We start from the raw sequence: 26,949 nt of genomic DNA, 5'->3' as shown, positions 1-26,949 counted from the left end.
AAATTTGACGTTTTTATGCTTTTGACTGCTTTGAAACGTCCCGCCTATAAAGTACAAAAATCTTAACACCTGAATATATAAAAATATAAAATATCTATAAGGCCGTAAAACACATATTAAAAATAATATTTATATATCTGAAAAAGGCCGCCTTGGCGTTTTACTGCCCGGCTGAGTTGTTTACGACGACCGCCTCAAAACTAAGTTGGCTATGAATTCCCTCCCGTATGTTTGTACATATAAAAGCGCAGTGTGCTGTGGACGAACAAATGAAACAGTTGCAATAGATAGAACCGCTTTTTCTCTTTTTATTTCGATTTTATTAAAATATATGTTTATAGTTACGTATACAATTCTACTTATCTTGTGTGTCCATTGCCGTATCAGCTGATTTTGTTCTTTTAAAAAGTTCTACGAAACGAAAAATATCTATACGTTCTATAAAACAATCGAAAAAATCATAATAATCATAAATAATGTTTAATCTGCTTAAATACTGTAATCGTAGGTACCTTCGATGTCATCTAAAAATGTCATTTTTTTCATCAAGTTTTCGATTGTTTTCTGTTCTTTTCCAAAGGAATCCTAGCAGGTTCATAATTTGCAAACAAATAATTTATTTGCCTCCTTTATAATCAAATTCTTAAGCAAACCTCTTATGAATTTTGTTTACAGTGGGTACTTGTTTTTAAGTTATATGAAAATTAATAATCTGCTGATGGAACAGACTTTATTCGATTGTTTGAAGATTTTTTCCGCCTCTTATTAGCATGACAAAACCGGATATATTTTCTGATTCAGAAGTATTCGCAGCCCTCCTTTGCAATATTTTTAATGATACACACAGCAACTCCTGAAAATATAACCCAAAAATCTCATATTATTTACTATGTTTTTTATTAGATTACTAATCAAATTAGCTGTCATACTAGCCACTCGTTCTTGCACTTTTTTAAAGTCAACAGTAGGTTTATCAGCAGCTATTTCTCGTTGCGCGAATTTTAACACTGATTGTATTATTCCACGAGGTTGAACGTTCAAAAATTTTGCTTTCCTTATTGAAAATTGGGATTTTACACAAAACTTAACAACATCGTGAATCGCTTTTATAGCGAAACAATCCACATAAACAGTTAAACGATTCTCGATCTACTGAGCGCTCTGTGCCGTAATTTGAAGTCTGCTAGTACGTCTATTCGTATTCTGGTTCAACTGTAAGAGTAAAGTAGCGCTGGCGAAAACATTGGCATATTATTAGAAAAATTATAAAAAACACCGAACTTGAACAAAATAAATATTTTAGGGCAGGAAAAACATGTAAATACGGATGATGAAATGACTGAAAAGTAATAGTTTTAACACTATAGGATCGGTATTACACCTATAGTATTTTTTCCACCCAATTTATATAAAGTGACGTCACTTATATTTAAAATTTCCAGAACGTCAACCTTAGAGTTCAAATTTTCCTAACACAGCCAATAATACGAAACCCAAACGGAACTGCTCGATCTTTCATAGGCGTCAACATGGTATAATAATAGGAAAAATGTAATCATCATTATATTGGGAATTTTAGAATTATATTGATTAAATAACCAAAAACATTTATTATTGTTAATAATATAAATTTTATGAAATAACTCTTTAAGTCTAATATTCCAAAAAATAATAATTTTTATTAAATATATTAAACAATTGTACGCAACTGATACTGGAATACTTCAAATTTTTTTGACAGTTCAGCGTGTGGCAAAATTGTTTAAAGTGTTGCCGCTTTTTTAGAGTAAGAATTTTGTTTATGTTTTGATTTCTTACACAATGTGATCATAATATATTATATATTAATAAATTGTATTTATAAATACATATTAAATTTAGATTAATAGATTTTAAAACTAATTATTGTTGTGTATTGTGATTGTGCTATGCAAAACCAAATAAATAGTATGTAGAAAGCTGATAAGCTTTCATATAAGATAGATTATTTTGAACAAGAAATAATGGCGGGACGTTTTTTTTATTAATGCTCTAAATAGAGGTAAGTTTAAAATTTAGAATATATAATTTTGTATTAAAATATATTATGTATTTTAGTGTGTTGCAATAGTCTTAAAACTAAGTGTATTTACTTTTATATAATAGTTTGACAAATTGTTGACATTTTAAAAATTCCTCACTTACTAACTATTCTGATGTTTTGGCAACGCTGTGGGGTTCTGTCGTCGTAAATCTTGAATGACGTACACGCATTTTTATATGAAAAATACTATATACGACCAACATGAGTGTAAAACCTAGAAATAAGTTTTACCACGTAAAAATAAGGGGTAAAATTTTTACTGTTGAGTTAAACAGGTGGTGAATACTAACGTCTATATACTAATTGAAACTAGCCACTTAACGAGGTTAGATTACCCTTAAATTACAAAAGTAAAAAACATTGTAATTATTCGAACAATAGATAGATGATAAAGGATTACATTTTTAAGAGAACGTTAAAATTCCCAGCTCGAACAAGAACTTGATCCAACAACAACCAACTGATGCCCGCAATTACTTGCAAGTGACAAGACCTTCAAGATAGGTAATAGGTAGTTTTTAACGAATAATCAAATAAGTTCTTTAGTTAATCAATTTATATTAAAGTTATATTATTGTAATCCGTAAACTAATTTTCGAAACTAAATTCAGAACTTTGCTTTAATCTGTGCCTTCTAAGAGTTGCAAGGCAAAACAGACGTTGATATAGATGTTATTTGCGGCATGGGGAAATCTAAAAATTGCATTCCACAACATATCTCCTCAACTAAGCAAAATTCTTAGCGAATTGGTTTCTAGTACTCGTACAGAGTATATCGGAATAAAAAGGAAAAGATAGTTAAGATTTGATTTCACGTACAGGGCGCCTGTGCATCCGCTTATACGTATTTCGGCCTAATAGGCCTCTTCAGAACGGCTTTAACAGTCGCTCTGAATGTGAAAATAAATCTTTTCTGTCTTAGGAAGCACTCTAACATGGCTTCGTATAGACGCAAATAGCGACATCTGATATAAAAATCCGTAAATTAATTTTTTAAACCAAATTCAGAACTTTGCTTTAATCTGTGCCTTCTAAGAATTTCAAGGCAAAACAGACGTTGATAAAGATGTTATTTGAGACATGGGGAATCTAAAAATTGCATTCCACAACATATCTCCTCAACTAAGCAAAATTCTTAGCGACTTAGTTTCTAGTACTCGTACAGAGTATATCGGAATATAGCTTCCTAAGACAGAAAAGATTTATTTTCACGTTCAGAGCGACTGTGAAAGCCGTTCTGAAGAGGCCTGTTAGGCCGAAATACGTATAAGCGGATGCACAGGCGCCCTGTACGTGAAATCAAATGTTAACTGTCTTTTCCTTTTTATATTATTGTTTTAAATGATATTAGATTTTATAGATATTAATGTTTATTGAGTTGATTAAAGTTAAGTGTGTAATACAATTATGTTGTTGAAAAAGAAAATTGTCTTGTGAGAATTTAAAAATGAGATAAATATGTGTTTTCAAGCAATGACTTCATTCAATCGATTGAATTATTGAATGAAGGGTTTAGATTAAATTACAATAATAATAGTTTGTATTTCGAACAATTACTGTTGATAGTATGAGAGTTCTGTAGAATTGGCAGAAAAAATGGAGATTCTAATAGAATTTAATAGAGTGTTGATAGTTGCCTATGTGCGTGAATTATAATTATGTAAAATTAATAAAGTTTACCAAGTGCTTATGTGGCTAGTTCCAATTATTATATAGACGTAAGTATTCACCACATGTTTAACTCAACAGTCAAGATTTTGGTCTTTTGTTCATAATACTTATTTCTAGGGTTTTCACTAATGATTGTCCGATGGGATTAAAAAATTTCTGAAAATTTATAAATCCATTTTGGATAATTTTTAAAATTTTTACTATTTGCCTATTCTATTGAAAAAAGTATGATTTAATACTTGCACCTACAGTTTTACTGATTTTTCGAATATAGACATAATTTCTTTCATCAACAAAAGCCGCAAAATTTAGATAAACATTGTATAGAAGCTAAGAGAGATTATAAAAAGAAACAGTTAGTTTCCACGTTTCCAAGTTCTATTCATATTATTTGCCAAGTATACTAGATTCAATTACATGATATCGATATAGGTTATATTTCCATGCTTAATATTGCAGTCGGAACGTCCGATTTAGTTTATTAATTTTGTATTTTTTCGGCTAAACATGATGTCTTTTCATTCACTTTTGTAATTGTATATTTACAATAATAATTTAGAAGTAAACAGCATTGTCACATAATTACTTTATAATTTGTTTCATTTTACTATGTTAATTTTAAAATGGTTTAAAAAAACAAGATTTTGAGTTTTGTATTGTTTTGTAGCATAAACTAATAGGGAAATTAGAAAAAAAATTTACAAGCTCCCTGAGCAACTATGATTTACAAAAATTTCTAGTTATGTTGCAACTAAAAAATATAATTCATATTTTAATGTTTATTTCAAGTTCATACATTTCAATATTATTTTACGTTTTCAAGTTCATGTATATATTTTTGTTCTTACCAAAATAATTCACTCATTGTCATCAAAATACAGTCCACTTGGATTATTTACAATTTATTCCAAACACTTTCAAACCTTATAATATATACATCATTTAATGGCAACAAAAAATGCATCACTGCCTACATGTATTTGCATTAAGAATCGATTAACAGCAAAAGCAATAGTAATAGAAGTTTATACAAACACAAAATCGGGGTAGGACCTCGCTTGTCAAATGTTGAAACAACGGACACGCTGGTCGTGAAGTGGGAACCCTGAGGAGTACACACTCTTCAGCGGCACTACAAAGGAACCCCTGGGGGTTGTCGTACCCACGGGGGTGCACAAAGCGGCTCAGTTCGTGTATTAGTCATGCTAATATTTTAAAACTGCGATTTGGAAAAAATGAAACATTAGAAGAGATGTTGGTTCTGCTAATTTATCAATTTTTGCTGAGAGTTTACGGGCGGCAAGGTGGTATTAATGACGAGGCATTTCTCGGGGTTTAAGGCAGGCTATACAGGGACAGCAAATATTTTTATTACTAAATTATAAGTATTATTGTATCATATCAAATATCCCGAAACTGCATTTTAAAAAAGAATGTGCCCTCTATTTTGTTTTTCTGGCACCGCGCAGTTATTTATGAACGACCACTTTTGACCTATCAAATAATACTAAAGCCTAGGAGATAAACCAATACAGAAAGACAATCTCAATCTTATTATTATCGAAAAGAACCATTTTTTTATTTGCAATTTGCTTCAACCTCAAAGTGTTAATAGCATTAAACTGTATTTACATGAAATGTGCAAGAGGAACAAAATGATAATATCAAATTTGGTTACTTAATCCTATGGAACGTAAAAAATTGAGAATTTTAGATGACTTATTTTCAGTTTAAAGGTATAAGGTAACTTTTGTTGTTATCGTTCTAATACATAAAGAGGACAGTCTATTAATATATGTTGCATTACTATTTCACTAACACACATATAACTCATCGAAGGGGGCTCTTTCTTTAATACGAAATCATGGGTTATCTTTGTATGCCCAAATCGCAATCTGGATATGATAACGTCTCTTCTCTTAGTACTCGGTTTCCACGGCAACACACTTTGTTTTATAGTTCTTAATGTAGAGTTTGAATTATTCCAATTTATTTGCCATTTAGTCATGATTTTATTCTTAAAATATTACTTTAAATCGGTATGAACACAGGTAGTTATGAGATCTTCAACATTGCTGAATTATTTATGAGCTTCTTTCTCATTAGAAGCCCAATAAACACGTCAGAGTCATCAAAAACATTTTTGTTTGGATCACACACGTTGTTATTTATCAAGTTTTTTTTAATCGAATTATGGAATTGATACAAACGCTAGCTGAATGAAATAGTAGTTTCTTAGCACCTGTAACAAAACCAAAGATGTTCAACAACTCACAAACTACAGGACCATAAATCTCCGTAGTCGTAACATAAACGAAAAGACAATTTTTTTTTATTTTGTCATTCATAACCTCGTAAACTATCCAATAGACGGATACGTGGATACCAAAGTATTTGAAAATAGATCTAGATTTATGCAAGACAGACTAACAATAGATGCAATTTTTATTTTATTGCATCTTACGTAAAAATACATAAATAAAGAAACTAGATAGGTTCTGTTGAGGACGCTGTATAAGAATGGACTTCCCTATGATTATGGAAACATTGTGAGATACATTAAGTAATAATTAGTGTTAGGACACATGTGGGACATATTGATAAATTTTATAAGAAAGTATTGTTGCATAAGATATCTGAAATATCTGAAAATAGATCTAGATTTATGCAAGGCAGACTAACAATAGATGCAATTTTTATTTTATTGCATCTTATGTAAAAATATATAAATAAAGAAACTAGGTAGGTTCTGTTGAGGACGCTGTATAAGAATGGACTTCCCTATGATTATGGAAACATTGTGAGATACATTAAGTAATAATTAGTGTTAGGACACATGTGGGACATATTGATAAATTTTATAAGAAAGTGTTGTTGCATAAGATCTCAGTAAGTCATTAGGCTTGAATCATATGACAGGAAAATTTGAAACTGACATTCTTTAGACTTTAAGGGTTGTTGATTAGATAGTAATAGTAGAAAATACTGAAATATTATTAAAACAAGACTAGCTGTATTGTTCATTACTTTTGTAGAGCAGTTTAAAAAATAAAAACAACAATTTAGAAATAAGAATATTTCAAAAAATTAATATTTTTGCCAAAATAAACGGGTCAAGATAGAATACGGGCGACCTTTATTAGAAGGTTAACTTTGGTTATAGGCAAATAGAATGGCGATAATAAATACTTGTTGGTATTATCGTGGAATCAAACTGTTTAGTATCGATATATATCGTGGAATCAAACTGTTTAGTATCGGTATATATCAAATTTAATATGTATACTAGCTATAATTGTCTTTCCCATAAGTTGTATGCAACATTTTTGGAGTTGGTCGTTTTACAGTTTCCAGTAAAGGACAGACTACTTCAAGACTTGGCAACCCTGTCCCTATGCCAGCTACTGTTTCTCTCCCAAGCTCCCTTTAGGTGCAAACAGGCCCCAATCCTGTATTTCATCTAACCCCCATATATCCTTCCCTTCCCACACCTCAACCGAAGGGTCCCTAGATAATCAGACTATTAATTATTATTTATAAATCTATAAGTGTAAGAAAGCTCAAAGAACTCTCAAGCAATAATTGGCAAAATAATATATATCTCGAAAAACGCTCTCTCTGATTATGATTCCCGTAGACAACAGACGTGTTTTTCGCCTCTCTTAATTTAGTTGCCGTAGTAGATAACCGACGTGTTTTCTGGATCTTTTATTTATGGTTCCCATTCTCGGACGCTCTGTTCGACAGACGACTACTCAAAAAGAAGCAGTATTGTATATACAGTGGAAAAATACTACGAACCTGTTATAAAAAAAAATCACCGCTAATACGCTAAAGACAAAGAAACCTCTTATGAGAAACCACCTGGTGTGAAACCGGCTTATGTGGCGACTACCGATGCGTGAGTATATAACAGTAATATTGGTCAGCGTTTTTATAATAACTTAGGTGGACTATTGTCTTTATAACATTTAACTACTCTTCTAATTATTTTAAACCAACTCTATTGATACTGTCCTAAATCTCGGAATTTATTTTAATAATTTCGCATATTTACTTACATACCTTAAATGTACATATTTGGTCCGGTTTGAGCCGGATAGCTACATAAATATTTATTTATTTCTCTCTCTCTCTCTCTCTCTCTCTCTCTAGCTCACATTTTCTCTTCTGCATATCTCTCTATATCCCTCTAGTGCAATAGGGCACTCGTTTCTTCGTATTAATATAGACACCTTTATAAAATCACAAACGAAAACAAATTACAATAGGCATTAGAAACTTGAATAGTAATACTCTTTGTATATTTAATATATTTAATATTCTTAAAATTTACCACTTAAAATCAACCACTTAAATAATAAAAACAACCAACAAAATCACTTAAATAATAAAATAACGATAAAGATTAAGAAACTAGTAGAAGTAGTTCACATATTTTGCATCAATTATGGAAACAAGGGGGATGTAAACAGGATATTCTGATAAGAATAATAAAGGCTCAGCATGCGTTTAATGCTTTAAACAAAATGTGGCAAGCAAGTGAAATATCGGAGAAAACAAAAATTTAAGTTTTTAATAGCTGTCTTAAAAGTATACTACTTTACGGAGCAGAAATATGAAAAAAGGATGAAACTATAGTTAAAGAGCTAAAGACTTTTGTAAACAAATATTTAAGAAGGGTCCTGAAAACATACTGGACCAACAGCATAACTAATACAGAACTATGAGAAAGAACAAAGCAAGCTAACATATCTACTAGAATCAAGCAAAGAAATGGAAACGGATTGGTCATATCCTAATGAAAGATCAAAACAATATAGCAAGACAAGCACTTGAATACTAAAGGAAAAAGAAAGAGAGCAAAACCATACAACAGTCAAAAATGAACAACAACCGGAGCATACGAAAAAATTGAACTCGAACTGAATTGAAAGGTCGGTTGAAATCAAAAACAGAGCAAGAAAAAGTGCTTCCATTCTCTTAAGGAACTAGTATAGAGTACAGAGTTTATCCGGAGAACGAACAAAAAACAAGACGCGCTGACCAGGCCAGCCAACCAATTTATACTTTTGTTTAAGAAACGCACAGGCCCAATACTCCACAAGGAAGGATAATACTAGAGAGAGAAAGAGGTAGAGAGAGATTTAATATAAAAAAAAACACCAAATCCATGTGACGACGAATTAAAAAATCTGTATAAAAGCTTTATTAAAGCACTGTATAGAATGTAATTAGTGTTTTTAATTATATCAACATAATCGGAGCGACAATTTTAGTAAACATGTTGTGGTTGATTTTAAAATCACCACAATCTTAGTTATGTGCTGTTATATAAAAAATCCTTCCAACTGATTAATTTTGTGAAATAAATGATATACGAGCACTAACATGCTCTAATAAATATTCTACACAAAAAGTTAATCATATAAAATTTCTAATAATCAAATTTTACATCACATATTCGATTAAAACCATATAATATAACAAGAAACCTAAAAAATCGATTTAGAATACATATTCTTAATAATATGGAAAAAAGTATTACAAGGTTAGAAGTTCATTTTTTACAATTTTTACAAAGAACATGAGGTTTTTCTGTTCGATTGCGTTCACTTTGTTATCTATTGTTATTGTGGGATTGGAAGTCTATAACGAGTGAAGCATGAAACATTTTATGACCTAACGCAAACCTTTGAAATATCTATACAGTATGTACTTAAAATATGATGCAATTAAAATTAATGTATAATACGCGGTGCACAGTGTATTCAGAAAATATAGTTTTGGTATTGCTAAATTTTTTAAGCGTGATTTATAAAGATATTGTCCATGCTATAGTGAAATGATCATCTTATTTTACGTCTACAGAAATTTGTTTTGGTCCATTACAAATATTTGTTTACCATTATGAGCTAGATTTCAACTCTATAGGTTATGTTAGGTTAGGTTAGGTTAGATTTAATCATAGACATATAATACAAATAGACTGACTGCTGCTATACAATCGCGTGCCCCCAGTGCGACAGAGAAAACTAACGCAAAGCAGTCTCTGCATTTGTTTCTAATTTGCCAGGTTTATCGACCACGTGACACAAATGACCACTGAGAAGATCACGTGGTCCATAAACTCGGCCCATTAGAAAGAGTTACAGGACTGCTTTGCGTTAGTTTTCTCTATCGCACTGGGGGCACGCAATTGTATAGCAGCAGTCAATCATTTCTTTACTGTGTAAATAAGCTTTGTATGTAAATGAATGTCAAAATAAACTAAAATTTCCTATAAAATTTTGACTTTAATATAAAATTAGTTTCGAAAAAAAAACTGTTTGTGTGATATAAATAACTTCTAAATGCAAAAACAGAACAAAAAACAGCTAAAATCCGAGAAACTGACAGCCATATGTAAATAAACCAGAAACGTCATAAATTGTACTTGAAACTGAAACTGTCCCCAAACGTCTGTTTTGTACATATCTCTTTTCCATGTACTCAGTCAAGAGTGTGTCTTTATTTTACTTGTCTTTAATTAATAACAGGTGGTAGCTGGTTTGTCTTTAGTTTTATACGTGAAAGAAAATGATGCTACATATAAATTATGTATTTTATCTCGCCAGGGTATTGATGACACACGAGCAAAGAACCATGGACTCAACTGTACATAGTTACTTAGTTTTGTGTTCCTTGTTGGTTCTTCATACTGTTCTTTTTTTATTTTAGTTCCTTTAATATTGGTATTTTGTCAGTAGGTAGGTATTTACAATTCAATGACAACGCAAGCATATATTTTGACTGTAATTAGATTTGAACACAAACAAGGGATCACTATTTTGGGGACATTTTTCACATTTGGTCCCAGTGAAGATAGCCTCAAATGAGTTTGACAAAACGAAATATTGTTGTTTGGCAGTGTTGAAATTTACATTACAAATGTTACAAACAATACAAAAAAAGTTAATAGTTTTAAAACAGTTTTTAGAAGTAAATAGTAAAATGGCAGTAAAAAATTAAATAATAAAGTTAAAAAGACATCTGGCAACTAGTGGTTTAAGGATTCTGACACTATTGCCAAATTTATCCGCTAAACTATTAAAGGTTGATAATTGTCAAAAATGTTCTAATAATTAACTGCAATTGATATAAAAAAAACAAATATTAATTCATTCGTGTTTTATATAAGTTATCAAGTTGCAGAATCCACAAAATAATATAAAAATGTACGTTTTAAAAGTTTTCTCTCTTGGTATTTGAAGCATATAACATATACAATATACGGACATGGCAACACTGCAAACGCAATATTTCGTTCTGTGAAATTTAATTGACAGCTTATTTGAGGCTATCTTCACTGGGACCAAATGTGAAAAACGTCCCTATTTTGGATATCAATGAAAGTTTCAAATTTCTTTTTTTTTGAAAATTCATATACAAAGGAAACCCCACATAGAAAATTCACTTCACATTTCATGCGGTTTTAAGTATTTCGTGACATCTACCACGCCACTGCATCCCATTTGAAATATAGCCGCCCACTCTGAATAGACGGCCACAATAGCGAAACATAAAAGAGTGTTTCCAACCCCAACCCCCGGTTATATACTCGTCCCGGTATTGAATAGAACTCGGGGCGGTCTAGCAACATGTTACGTTTTGTGAAAGAATAAAGAGAAAACATAAAGGCCACCACAAGTCGATTACTTGTGGTTACAAATTATCTTGATGACATAAATTACTCAAATATTCATCGCTTTTGGGGTAGTTTTGCTTCTCGTGTTAGTTTTTGAACTAATTGGAAGTTTTTATTAGCTAAAAATAGATTTATGCGTCCAAGAATATTTGGTTTTTTAAAGCTCGTAATAAATTTTCGTTAAAAACAATTTTTTTAAAGTACCTCAAATACAGCAAACCTGTTGATATATTTAAAGGAATCAATAATAAACAATAAAACGACTAGAAGAAAACACTTTGTCATATTTATAGTATGTAAGTAAAATTACAGATACCTTACATCATCTGCTAAATACAATAGACCCAAGAGCTACCTAAGGAAATGTTATTAACTATAACAAGGTATTGTGTCTGATCGGTAATAAAAAATAGATAGCGATTTTAAAAACCAACAACCATATTTTTTAATATAAAATCCACTGAAAACCATACAGCGCTGAAATTTAAACCTATAATAGTTACCAAGAGTTTTAAAAAACTCTAAAGGGTTCTTTAATAAAAAAGTTTAAATAAGAAAACAACAGGATACTGTTGTACTGATTATCACTCAATGTCAATTAATTTATACAAGGTATACTTATCGTAGAACAAACATAGTCGTTACTCAATGGCAAGGTATGTATTAAATAAAATCCCTAACTTTAAGGAGCAATTTAAAATTGTCTTCCGATTTTAATAGTGAGCGGTTCCCAAGATAATCGAAAAACCACTTAGACACTAACTTAAATCATCGGCCAAACCTCCATTTGAACATCCATGTTTCCCAGAGTTTTGTTGTGGCACAATATCATAAGCTTTTTTAAGGTCCACGTAGAGGGGATGTATTGGTTGAGTTCGTGCTACTTTTTTTTCGATTAGTTGGGTAACAGTAAATGGATGGTCAATAGTTGATCTATCTGCTTTAAAATCGGCCTGTTTTTCGGCCTCCATATCACAGAATTCATCTTCCATTCTCTTTTTGATGAGTTTTCCGTAAACTATCGAGATAGTGCTAAGGACTGCGATACCTCGATAATTGTCACATACATCTTTACTTCCCTTCTTATGTATTGTCGTGATAAATGATGTTCTCCACTCCTTCGGTATACTTTCTCCGTTAATACATTTTTACTAATGGCTGGCTAGCTGCTTATATAATTTGCTTGTACCGTACTTGAGTAGCTCAGGTGGGATATTTCCAGGGCCTGGTGATTTTCTATTCTTTATTGCTTGGCATACTCGTGCTACTTTTTTGTCGACAATTCCAATTGGGGAAGCTATTGTATGTACTTGCACCTCTGATTATGTTTGAGGTGTTTGCAAATATTCTGCCCTTTCCTCCGTCAGTAGATTTGCAAAGTATTCGTCCCATTTATCTAGGCTGATCGGTGAGATAATGTCTTTAGTATTATCTTGTCAAAGAGATCGAAGTATTTTCCAGCTTTCGGTGCTCCTGCTACCCCTTAAGTAAGTGTTTATTCTGGAGCAGTTTCTTTCCTAGCGTAGTGTTATCTATCACGCCAATTACGCTATAAAAAGTTTTTTTTATTGGCTTTGGATTGCTTGATCCATTCAGCCACTATAGATAATACATACTGGTTCCTACAATATTAAATATAATGATATTATACACATATATGCGCATATACAGGCATAGGTATTAATAAATAAATAAAAAAAGTACAAAAAGGAAGTGGAAACATTAAATTGACCAGGAGGTATACTCTTCATCCAACATAAATTAATTTATAAATTAAGAATTAGACAAATAATACTAAATAAATATTAAAATATTAATTTTTTTTCACAGCGCTAAGACATAAACCCGACTTTACAGCTCGGAGGGAGGTTTAGGCGGATATAAAGTTGAAGCCTCAGTATTCTCCTGAAAAAATAAACTGAATAAACTGAATATTATCATATTATTAATCCTTTATTATTGACAATTGATAATTTTATGGTCGCATATCTCGTAGAATTTGTTTATCGTTTTTTCAATGTATTCGCATAAATGTTTTCGAGTATAAACTGATGTTCATTTCAACAACCTCTTAATACATAAAAGACCAGTCTTTGGTTATAAAAAAATGAAAAATACTATATTTAAGCCAGTAACCTCGCATCATTTCACAAACATTAGTCAATATATTTAAATTAAGACGTGTATATGGGACGTGAGATGTAAAAACGTTGTTACGCCTGCGGTTGGTAGTTACGGTACGGCTGGAGCTTAAGTGTGGTCCCAATCCGTAATTTCTCCAGAAATAGCATTACTAATTTCCTCTGGGTAATAGCTAATTTCAAATGGAATTTATTTCATCAATAATCCACTTTGATACTAAAGGATTTGTATTTGGAATATAAATAAAAGCGAGTTCAAAGTTATGTGTTTTTATGTTTTAATAGATGAAGTTATTTTATAAATGTCCCAAAATTTAATTTTGAATTAATATTTAACTCTTTGCTTAGATCATTTTTAAGTTTTATGACATACATGAACATAAAAAGAACATTGCTGTATTTCAACCACCTGAATTCTCCCAAAGTTTAGGAGGATTTATTCAAAGAAAATAAAATTACAAAACATGAAGCATTGCCCATCTGTACAATATGAAGGTGTAGACATTTTGTTGGAGTTTCCTCGCAGCAGACGTCATGGAATCGTTTGTCTAATCCTGTTAAATGTTACTTGCTCTATCTTTTTACAAACAGTAACAATTTGTATTCAGTTCGTTCGTAATTTCTTGACGTTTTTAGTATATTAACCCTATTTTGTTTATTTCAGGTCTGGTTTCAAAACAAACGATCGAAAGAAAGGCGTCTAAAGCAATTAACGTCGATGGGTAGAGGTCCATTTTTCGGAGGTTCTAGAAAAATGCGAGGTTTTCCCATGAACCTTTCACCTGGTGGTCTTGAGGACGGTCCCCCGGGTTTTCCTTACTTCGCGGACGGGAAATTTGAGTTTGGTTATGGAGGACCACCTTTCCATCCTCACGACGGCCCTTTCTTTCCCGGACACCATCCTGGAGGAGGTCCTGGAGGTCAAGGAATGCCTTTCGGACAAGGAGGTAAGAAAAGTGTTTTATTTGTTTTTAAATTAATAAAACAATTAAAAATATTCTAAAGTTTGATTTACCGCAAATAGAAGTTTTGTTGATATATGATAAAAAAACGTGGTACAATAGGCGGTACTGTAGATTATCGCGAAGCTTCGTACTATGTTTTCTATATTTTTAAATTATTTTAAATTTTAAATAATATTTTTTAAAATTGAATAAAACGATTTTATTATTTACTTATTATTTTTTTATTTTACGATTTTTTTACAATGATCAATTAAAAAAGTTTATTTATTTATTCTAACAATTTTTGTACATTTTAAAGTACTTAAAACCGCTGTGTTAATATCCTTGTTACTCATTTTCATATAATTGAAAAAAAATACATGTTCTATAACGGACTCCTCTTCCAACTATTGTGAGTCGCTAATTTTTTTATCATCTCCTCAGTATCTTACTATAGAGAAAAATTCATACAACGCTAGTATACAAATTTCGCTTCAAAATGGAGGCTAACAACCCTCTTGTTTTTCATACATCCAATTTTCATATTTAAATATTTTTGGGTTGCTGGATTTGGCGAGATTCTTATTTTCTTTATATATTTTTATTGTGTACCCTCCGCAAAGATACAAAATATTCTAAAGCAAAAAAAATTGCAAAGGCTGAACAGAATACCACACTCACTAGTTTTTTTTCTTAGAATGCCGATTCCCTACGGAAAATAAATCATTCGATCTACATTGATACCAATTACGAAAATTCACCAACCTAGAACTCTACCTTTAGCCCACAGATCTTCTTGCTTGGACATTTCTCTGTATTATATCTTAATATTTTCCAGTATTACAGTATCCAGTATTCAATATCTTATAAAATAATGATATTCCAGTATTTCAGTATTCCAGTTTTCGCTTTTATATAGCTTCTTTATTTGTAATTATATCAGTGTATGATATGTTTAATCTTAAATAATAACCAGAGTTTGAAAGCCTTCATTCTTTTTAATTTACATTTTTGTACTGTCCACGTCTCAGCTCCATATCCATATTGAAAATATTGTCGAGATTGAGATTACTGTATGTTGGGAGTAACTTCATTATTCAGATATTAGTTTTTTTGTTTATATTATAGACATATTTTTCGTAATCAATAAAGTGTAGGTCACGTTTATATCGCAACATCGTTCGATCAGAATATTTATGGCAAATAGTCCTTTTTAAATACACATTCGATTGCAAACCTCGAACTGCAAATCAGTCATCTCCTTTTCTAACTTTTGAAATAACTTTTATACAGTATTAACTATTAAGCTATACTTCTAAAGTGTAACTCATGAGGCTCAGTATTCGACAGTTTTTTTTAACTGCCGTCTTGTCAGATTCCTGTAAGAGTCTAAGAAGGTGTCCATTGAATTCTGGCAGGCAACGGTGGGGGAATGTTTTTTAACTTAAACGTCACGGAGCAAGACACCCTGACATCTTTTGGCCTAGTAGGACACTAGGCCAGAAGACTCCAGGGTAGTGCCGGATAGTGTTCCGCTCCACCGCTCCAGAGTAGTGGTCTTGCCATTTAATAAACAACTAAAAGAAGAATAACTATATTATATTAAGGAGAAACTTTCAAATAACCATACCTGTGAGCCTAAATCAGAAAAAAAATGTTTTAAGAATTGACTATAACCAAAAAAAAATCAAAAGAACGAAAATTTTTTCTTGAGGCCATAAACTAATTTTGATACTTACCAGCTTTCGAGAAAAAGAAACAAGATTTCAAATCCCTGGTTCAATTTCCTCCTCTGTCTTCCTGCTTCTTCTTATTTATCACCCCAGAAATCAGGCAGTGTACTTCTCTCCATTCTTTCGCTCCTCTCATCATTACGTCTACCATATTTCTTTCATCCAGCCTGAAACCCATTCGCCTCTCGACGTCTCCCCTCTCATTTACCCATCTCTGGCAGTTAAAAGTGCAGGAGGGAGCGTCCGATACCCCACAAACAGTACAGTCTGCTGAGGTAGATCTGCCTATTCTATTTGTAAAGGTGCCAAAACTACCATGTCCGATCAAAAACTACATCAGGAAGTAGTCTAGTTTCCTGAACTTACGTTTCCACCACGGCCTCAGATCGAGAATAAGCTCCTTCGTTCACCTTACCTTTCCGCTATCATTCGCCCATTCTCTCTGCCTTTCCTCTATCGTTCTCTCCCTCATTCCCAACTATATTTCCATCCATCCTCCTCGCATACACCCTCGCTCGCTCTTTGCACAATAAGATGATCGTTATCATCGGTCCAATGATATACAAAGCTTATATTACATATATATATATATATATATATATATATATATATATATATATATATATATATATATATATATATATATATATCTTCCAATATTTTCCCCGTATCGTAAATTGTATTAAACAATTATTCCGGAATATTCTCTTCCAGCCAATAGATTTAACCGTTCTATAAATATTTTGTCTAATTTATATTATCCCAAAGTTTTATTATTTTTAGAGTTTTTGATAGCATATTTGAGTTTATCTATTGTGATTTTCTGCCTCTTTTTCATCTTGGAACAGTTTCCTAACATACTCCTCCCATATTTTTAATGTCTTTGGTAAATATATTAATAATAAAAAAATTATTTAAAAAGTAGTTAAAAAAATACTATAAAAGGTATAATAATATAAAAGAACCCTTTTGGGCTTCATCACAGAACGTTTTCGGAATGACTATGCTATCATCAGTTCTTTTACTAACTATACATAAGTAGACACTAAATATACGGGTAAAAACTCTTTTTACTATATTTTTGGTAAAAAATATAGTTAAATTAATTTGAAGTTACATTGTTGTTGATATAATTCTAGGATGCTTAAGTTTTAGACGGAATTTCACGACAACGTAATACTCCTAAACTAAGGTTACTGGCTCTGAGGGAAACTGTAGGTAGAGCTATAGAGAGATTACTCCGTATCGTTGATCTGATTTGTCTCCTCCATTTCATTACATCTTGTGGATATTTATTAATATCTCTCCATTTTCTGAAAATTGTACATCACTAACACAAGTATATCTATTTTTAGCCATTTTTAACTACATATATATGGAATCATCTTTCTCCGGCAATATTCAATCGAGAAAACTCCAGTAACATTTCAGGACTTTATTTTTATTAAGAAAGGGGGAAAATATTCTTAACATTTTATTGATGACCTGATTCGTGAATACTAAGAAGTATAAGAAAATTTATTGGTCTATTGAATAAAAAATCAAAAGATTGAAAGGGGAAGTATTTTTGAAGTGTGTAAACAATTGTAATTGTTAACACGCTTCAAAAATACTTCCCTTTTCAATCTTTAGTCTAAAGAAGTGTATACAAAAACATATCAGTCTTTTCATTTATTAAATAAATGACAAGGCGATCATAGAGAACCTTTGACTTTGTTTTCAACTACATCTCATTGTTTTTTTCAGACAAATTACTTTATTTAAGATTCTTTTAACGTCTTGTTAACATATTTATTTTACATTAAAAGGAAGACAAACAAGATTTTGGGGTAATTTATTGACATCAGTAGGTACGTCATTGTTGGAGATGAATTTTTTTACTTTCCATTTGTATACAATATAACTTGCAGTTAAGTGTTATATGACAATTTTATAATTTTAACAACAATTTTTTGTAAGCTTGGAATGTACAAAAAATGAAATAAATAATCAAGTAAAATAAAGTAAATACAAGTAAATAGAAGTTGGTTTTGTAAGCTAGATTGCTAGATCAATTAGCTACACTGTCCAATACCTTTTTATATTACATGGATAATTATTTATTACAACACTGTCCAACTATTTGGAACTTCTTAACCCGTATAAAATACTACTTAAATAATTCTTTAAGGTTTTTATTTTATTCCAGGTGGTCCAATGGACCACGGTCCCATACCTATGGGAGCCGGTGACTTCGGTGCAATGCCCAACGAACAGGGTCAGTTTATGCCACAACAGGGTCCAGGTCCGGATATGATGCAGGGTAATAGTGGTGGGGGCCGAGGTGGAAGTCCCGAATTTATGTCTCCTGGAAATTTCTCCGACAATCCCCAACAGTTAAACGAAGGACTGGTCTGGTAGCTGGCAAAAGCTCTGGCCAAGAGAGCCAGAGAATAATGATAGCTTATTTTGTAAATAGACTTTATTTGTAAATCAAAAATTATGTGAATCGAGAAATGAAGAAAATGTTTAAATCGATTTTGGATACTAAATGGATAGATTTATTTTTAAATTTTTGTACCGTTCTATTAAAACGCTGCAGAACTTTTTTGTAGAATCTTTAATCATTTTAATGACATCAATATAAATAATATCGATTTTTTTGTTCATGGTTTAAAGAATTTACCAAATAGTACAGAATTGGAGAAAACGCTAATTATATGGAAAATACTGGCTACTTTTGGAAGAAAAATCCTCAGGCAAATCTCGTGTAACCTTCTGGCTTTGGTCTAGTGATAGCATTTTCAGGTCGCACAAGCGCCCCTAACATGACTTACCATTTATGTAGAGAACACCGACGACTTTACGTACCCTCCGAAGCACGGCGGCAATTCAGTTAAATAAGAAACTCAAAAATTTCTTGGTGTCAGTGCCAATAATTGAACCCGGCCTTCAGCTGGTTAAGCCAGTAACATAACCGCTGAGCTATGGCCACCACTTTAACAGTAGATGAGTCATGTAGAACAACTGCATGGAAGGGGAGTGAAATACCTAAGAAACCCTGAAAGAAATACCTGAAAAAGCCAACACCAGTAGGGAATATTAAAACTTAGGTACATAGAAAAATTGTAAGATTTGAAAATTCTTAATATTACCAGTTAAAAAACATAGCAAGAAACTGATGAACTAAATAATAATTACAATTGTTTTTTAAAATCATAAAGCTCCTATTAGGTTTTACTATATCGATTTAAATATTTTTTGGAAGAAATTATATTCGTCTACATGTTTCAGTAATTTGGCAAATTGTGAGATATCTAAATAAATACGTCCTTAAATATCTCACAATATTTATAGATTGACTAGTTTGTAAATCAAAACAATATTGACCAACTAAGGATTCTAAATATTGATATACATTGTCAGGAAGGAAAAGCAAAACATTTCTAATATAAAAATAATTCAATTACCAAGTTAAATTCGACTTTATTTGACATTCTCCATTTTAAGTTCTGATTTATATAACAGAATTACTTAAGTTTTGCGTATTATTCTAGGAAAATAAGAAAGAAAAAAGACTGTTCGGGACTGTGATAATTCCGGGTATCTGAAAGTTTTTTTTAGTTATTATAAGCCTATATAAAGAAAATCTATATGTTCCAGCAGATATTTTGGCGTCTTTTTTTTTAATTAGGTATTATCAATTTAGTGTAAAAAACGCCATATTTTCGATATTTTTCTTATCATTAAAAAGCTTAATATTTTTGAAAATTATACAACTTTATCATTTAAAACATAACATAACATAAAACATATCATTTAAATGGCGATTGCTAAAAGTTGTAAAATTAATTTGTTGCTTCAAAAACAGCAAAATACCAGTTTATATTAGTGACCTTTTTTTGCAATAATATTAGTCAAAAAATAATGACATACCAAATAAAAGTTTAAGATTTAAAAAATCGTTTCGCAAAATTAGTGTTATTTTTAATGTCTAAACAATACATAATCAGAAATATGCTTTATAGTCACTGAAAATTGTACAATTTTATGGACAAAGCTTACAAAAATTCAGAAAAATAAAAATAACAATTTAAATTTTACTAAAATTACATAAATCATCAATATCACAAAATAAAAGATAATAAAATACACAATCCATATACTAAATAACCAAACATAATACTAATAAGTTTAAGTTGCTACATGTGATACACAAATACATATAAAAAATACTTTAGTTGCTTGTACATAAAGGTACTGCATAGTTATTCGTTAAGAAACTCTTCTACTGAATAAAAGGGTCTTTGACATAGATATGCTTTTGTCATTTTATGGAACTAAAGGAAAGAAGTTGCATATTTAAGTTGCAAAGGGAGATGGTTGTATAATTTTTTTGCCGAATATAATATACATCAATACAGTCAATACACATCAAAGGTTCAATTTCTGGTGATGTAGTCATGATTAGGTCTTTCTGGAAAAACATGTAAGTGTTTACGAATTAAGTAAACAGTTTCTGAAATATATAAAAAGGGAAGAGTTAAAATCCCGTGATTTTTTAAGTAGCGTCTGCAATGTGTTATTTTACTGAAGCCAAAAAGATACTATATTGCTCTTTTTGTAATTTAAAAATAACATCAGATTGGGCAGCTGTACTAGAATCCCAAAAAGAAAGACCATATCGAAGATGAGACTCGGATAACAAAAAATATGTAATTTTGAAAGATGCCAAATTGATTTCTCTGAAACAGATCTTATGGCATAGCAGGCTGAGGCTAGTTTTTTACTGAACAAATCGATATGAAAGGACCATTTAAGGTTGCTAACTATAAAAATACCAAGAAATTTTACAGAATCAACAATACTGATATGTCTGTTATTAAGAAGCAAGGGTTACAGAGCTCCTTTAGGATATAGACAGATAAGACAGGAGTATTATCCTTTATAGGATAATACTCCTGTCTTGTCCACGTTAAAAGAGAGTAAATTAGAGTCGGACCAGGTTTTATTTTAATTAGATCAGAAGTTGTAGTTGCATGAAGAGTTGCAATATTAGAGTTCCTCCAGATGATACTGGTATTATCAACAATGTATTTCTTATTTAAGAAAAGAATTTCCATCGATTTTTAAGTTAGTGATGCCATTTACAAAGATAAGGAAAAGCAGAGGATCCAATGCTAAACCTTGTGGTACTTCACAGAGAATGCTTGTTTGACTAAAGTCAGTATCATTTGCTCTAACTAGTTGTTTCCTATTCCTCAAGTCAGATTGAAATCAATGCAACGAAATACCTGGAATTCAGTAGAAATTTAATCTTTTTATCCAAATGTCATGATTTATACAATCAAAAGCTTTGGCATAGTCACATAAAACAGTGACAGTGTAAAGATTATTGTTTAGTACTTGATAGACCTTATGTAGTACAGAAAACATAGCATCACTGGTACATTTATTATATAGAAAGCCGAACTGACTTTGTGATAAAATGTTGTCTCTGAATAATTTTGGATGGAACCGATAGTAAGGCAATAGGTCTATAGTTGCAGACATTTCATTTTTTACCACCATTATGAAGGGGAATAATAACGGCTTTTGAGTAGGTACATATCAAATATGCAATGTTTATGAAATTAGTTTCAACAGTTAAAAAATATATATTTTTCTCAAAAAATTCTAATTTTTGATTCTATTCTAAGTAATCTCCTACTGTATAATAAAACTTAAGGTCTTTATCCTTAAAATCAAACTAATTCATTTTTTTAACTTTTAAAAAATAAAAATAATTCCCACTTTGTAGCTAATCGTCCCGGAATAACTTTTTTTTCTTTTAAATTTGTGTAAAAATTATCATCTTTTCGAATATGAAAAAAGATTTTGTATACGAACAATAGTTTAAAAGTTATTCTAAATGTTTATAAATAAAAAATAACCGTAATTTGGCAGAAGAAGTTTACGTTGTAAAAATTTTTTTTTCGCTGTTTTTGGTACATATCGATAACTTCATCATCATCTATGGCTCGACAATCCTCTGTGGATCTTGGCCTGCTCTAAGATTCGTCGCCATTCTGTTCGGTTTCTGGCAACATGTTGCCATCTTCTGATTTTTAATATCCTTAAGTCGGTTTCAACTCCATCTAACCACCTAATTCGCGGTCGGCCTTTGCTTCTTCTTCCTACAGGTGTTCCTGTGGTTAGCTTTTTAGCAATCGTATTTTCTGGCATTCGTATTATGTGTCCAGCCCATCTAAGTCGCTGTGTTTTAATGAACGTTATGACATCTGGCTCATCAAAGAACTGATACAATTCAAAATTATATCTTCTGCGCCACTGCCCTTGGTCGTTTATAGCTCCAAATATTTTGCGGAGTATTTTACGCTCAAATATTCCCAAAAGTCTTTTATCTTTCTGCGTTAGAGTCCATGTTTCTGCTCCATATGTGAGGACCGGCCTCAGCAATGTTTTGTATATAATAATTTTAGTTCTTCTTTGGATGTTTCTTGAGTGGAAATGCTTTTGGAGTCCATAGTATGCCCTATTTGTAAGATTTATTCGTCTTTTAATTTCTTCGCTTGTTTTATTGGTAGCAGTCAATAGCGACCCAAGGTATGTGAAGTTGTCAACACGTCCAAAGGCATGACTTCCAAAGACTGTTTTTCGATCCTCATTTGCTATCGGATGTACTTGGTTTTGTCTTCGTTGATGACTAGACCGACCTGTTTCGCCGCTGTTTCCAATTCTAGGAGATATTGCTCAACATCTCGCTTGCTAGGCCCTATTATGTCAATGTCATCAGCATATGCTAAGACTTGTATCGATCTATTGTAAATAGTACCGCCGTCCCTAATTCGTGTATCTCGGACTGCCTTTTCTAATGCAATATTAAATAGGAGGCAAGCCAGAGCATCCCCTTGTCTGAGTCCATCCTTTATCTCAAAGGATCTAGAATTCTCTCCCTGTATTCTAACAGTGGCTTCTAACATATCGATAACTTAACAAATTTTTATTTGGTTTGCATATATAATTACCGTATCTTCATTATTTTTTGACTAATTTTATTGCAAAAAAAAGCTTTGTGGGATAAACAAATATAACAACTTTTAAACTAAGTGATGGACCGATCTGAAATTTTGAGGGTTCGTTAAGGAGTACAATAAACAACTTTGGGCGTAATAACAAATATCTAGGTTGATTTTTTACAATGGTTATAAAGAATTAATAATATTGCCTTATTTTGCAGTTTTTGAATCAACAAATTAATTTTGGCATTTGATTTCCAGACATCTGGATTTGTCACAGTCCCGAAAGAAATCTTTCCCGAGCTTAGATTAATAAAAAATCGAATACTTATTTGCCCTTTACACTTTGCAAGATCAGCATTCTTTTTAACACACAACGATGGCAAGTAAATTATAGATACTATAGATTTTCACTATAACATAAACAGTAAACGTAAACGATGTTAAAATGAGAAGGAGAAATAAAACAGAGACAGAGATTATATAAAAATACATAAAACAAACAATCCAATGGATACATATATCATGTAGCAAAAAAGCATTTAATGAAGTAATTTAAATTCGAAGACAAGACAGTTGGTAAAATATTTTAAGTTACGATACGAAACGGGGGTCCTTTTTGTTTTTTAAATAAACTAGTCAATTTATTTACCAAATACCTAATCAATTTGGTAAAGAGAATACATACCTTCTTGATATGTTCTATTAAACGTAGGTTTCTGTCTGCTTTTTGCCAAATTAAGGTTGTGACATACTTGTAAAAACCCACTGCATTTGTGTAATTTTTGTTGTCTCTATCACCGTAATGATTTGTTTCTTGCGTCGCTAATTATTAATTTTTTATGCGATCTGTGTAAGAAATTATAACTAGGGAAGCAATATGTTGAGTTTAAAAAATTGTTCCTATTTTGTTAATGTTTTTTCTTGTTTAAATTAAAACACAGGATAATAAAAAAGTATCTTCATATAACTAAATTGTAGAGTTCCGTTTGTAACATAATATCAAATATCTCCAAAATGGATATTTTTAATGTATTTCATTTTTAAATGTTTACTGAACTAAATACAATATTTTCATCTGTTTTAGAAATTAATTTAGCACATAAGTTTTTAAAAACAAAACGGGCATTTAACTGTGCAAGCTCATAGAATTTAAGATCCATCTATTAAGCTCCAGAAGAACTAGCCCAAACAAGTACGAGACTTCTGACACTAACATATATTTAGGGAACTGTTGTCTCTAAATTGATTGAAATATCAACTATTAACTGCAAATATTATTAAAAATATAATGATATTCTCATTAGAGCTATATCACAACAAACAATGGACAGTGTTTGAGATATAAAAAATGAACGAGGCTGCGTTGCTCAGAGTTGGAAGAGATGTGTGAGTAGTTCTTACGACATTCCTGCTAGCACAAAAAAATGAAGAGAAAAAAATATGATGATAGCTGCTAGAGCTAAACCAGAAATATTAAATAAACAAAGAAAATTTATATGTCTACAAAATCTATATATTATCAACAGACTATTCTCCAAATTCAACCTATCATTATTGATTTTCTATAAAATCCCTTTTAAATCCTTATTAATTAAAGTCAGTCTATCGAATGACTTCATCACTTGAAAGCAAATACTTATCTAACCTTTTATTATTCATAAAACAATTATTCTTTTTTCTTCAACAACAAAGAAAAATATTTTTTTATTGTGTCATTTAAAACAGTAATATAAATTTATTTCTAAATAACACCCTTATTGAGCATATATTAAAAAACTACCTATCATTTGTCTTGAAGGTCTTGTCATTTCAAAACAATTTTTTCAATAACAATTCTGTCAACAGTTGGTTGTTACCTCTCAGGGCAAGACCACTACTACTGAATACAAACAGAGTATTCCCATATTTGAAAGGAGAGACCACTATTTTATTTTCTGTGAAGAAATGAAAGAAGAAGTTAATGTCATATACATACTAAAACTAGTAGCTTACACAAAAATTATTTCGACTCACCTGAAGAACTTATTCGGGAAAGCACTACGTAAGATTCGTTCTGTGGTCTGAAACACAAAGAAACACTGTGGTCGCACTTTCCGCGAACCAAGCATACTTCCGTCGAAACTACGCCAAAGCCTCAATAGTGTGATTAAATTCGACCAATATGAAAAAGAGGTTCTATAAGACGCTTGTGTCATTTTCCGAGAATCGACGATCAAAACAAATTTAATAACCAGAACATTATTTTAAGACGAAATAAGTTATACAGGGAACGCAAATTACGGCGTTCTAAATTAAATCACAATTTTAAAAATTATAGATTTTTTGGATCGTTACAGAGTGACAAAATAGAAATTCTGAAGCTTGTGCAAAAGTCCGAACCAATGTTCGAAACAGGAAAAAAGGCCTATAAGCCAAAGTACGTTGTGAGTTTCAATAAAAAATATTTCGTATTACAGTTTTACTGTTTGCAATAAAAAATATGCAAAATGGAATACCTTCAAGTTTTTTAACGTTTAGTTTTTTGTAGAAGCAGTTGTAAAGGATATAATTATCATATCAGCATAACTGTTTCTCAAATGTGTAGTTTTACGAAGATATTTTCTGGCCATCCTGTACGTAACAGCTCGCACAAATAAGACGGTAACTAACATCCCTTTTAATGTATATATTTATTAGAATTTTGTAAATAATGCGGCAGTGTTTCCCAAAAGTTTTGCTTACCACAAAAATATATTAGAGCAAATTATATTGTATTTAAAACGTTGAGAAACATTGTCTATCGGTTAATTTTATTAACCCCTCACCTCAAGCCCGTGTATTTTTTTGTAAATTTTCTTTTATTTCAATTTTTACTAAGTGCCAAGCAACTTACAGGTTGATATCATTCGAGCTTTAACTCTGTTGTCCAAGTTTCAGAGCAGTATTCTACTGGGAGCCCTTTCGGTTCCGGTTGCTTATCATCATATATGAGTTAACATCGATTATATCAACCTCGTTGATTATTTAATACATAAAATATTGTAATATTTATAAAATAAATGTATAAAGTAGCATACGCTTGTAAATATTTCATAAAAATATATGTTATGTTAACACAGCTGTAAATGACCTGGAAAAATATCTTCCCGGATATTTTTCTAGAAAACCTACGCAGAAAAATGCCTAGTTGTCGTACAAATTATTTGTACAAAAACTATATCTGCTGTATAAAGCCCTCCTGATATATTAGTGTAAATTGTTAATACTAGGTGTCCTAATAATAAACACTTCTTTAAAATACACTGCTTTTTATTTATAAATTCCCATTCAACCTGGAAGTAAATGCTAAGTACTGAAGGTAGATAATTAAAAACCCCTTAAGCCAAATATTTAGCTCTCTAAGCGGCCCCTGGGGTCCCCTATCGCAAAAAATGTTTTTTTTAAACTATTTTTTTTGTGAGCGATTTTTTGCCTTAGAATATCTCCAAAAATATCTGAAGGCGTTAAAAGGCTTATATTAAAAGCGTTTTCACGGCATAAAACTTTAATTTCATATGTAAGTGACAAAACATGCATATAGTTATACTTGCATTTATTTTTATTAATATCATTAAAATTTTAATTGGGTCAAGACAAATATTGTAGTAGTCAAAGCAAGAACTACAAATGTTATGTCGAATACAAATCTATAATTATATATATTATTATAA

At 31.2% G+C, this 26,949-nt stretch overlaps 1 protein-coding gene across 1 annotated transcript in view; it reads left to right on the top strand.

Annotated features, from left to right (window-relative positions):
- Positions 1-26,531, top strand: part of Lim1 (LIM homeobox 1) — a 207,571-nt gene extending 181,040 nt beyond the window's left edge. Inside the window, exons 6-7 of the mRNA XM_072522896.1 lie at positions 14,247-14,529; positions 18,448-26,531. Coding sequence (XP_072378997.1) covers positions 14,247-14,529; positions 18,448-18,659 — 495 coding nt within the window. The 3' untranslated portion in view covers positions 18,660-26,531. The remainder of the gene's footprint in view (positions 1-14,246; positions 14,530-18,447) is intronic.
- The last annotated feature ends 418 nt before the right edge of the window (positions 26,532-26,949 follow it).

This window comes from Diabrotica undecimpunctata, chromosome 2 (assembly GCF_040954645.1).
Source record: "Diabrotica undecimpunctata isolate CICGRU chromosome 2, icDiaUnde3, whole genome shotgun sequence".
NCBI lineage: Eukaryota > Metazoa > Arthropoda > Insecta > Coleoptera > Chrysomelidae > Diabrotica > Diabrotica undecimpunctata.
Note: the sequence above shows the minus strand (reverse complement) of the source record. Positions and strands in the feature narration are given on the sequence as shown.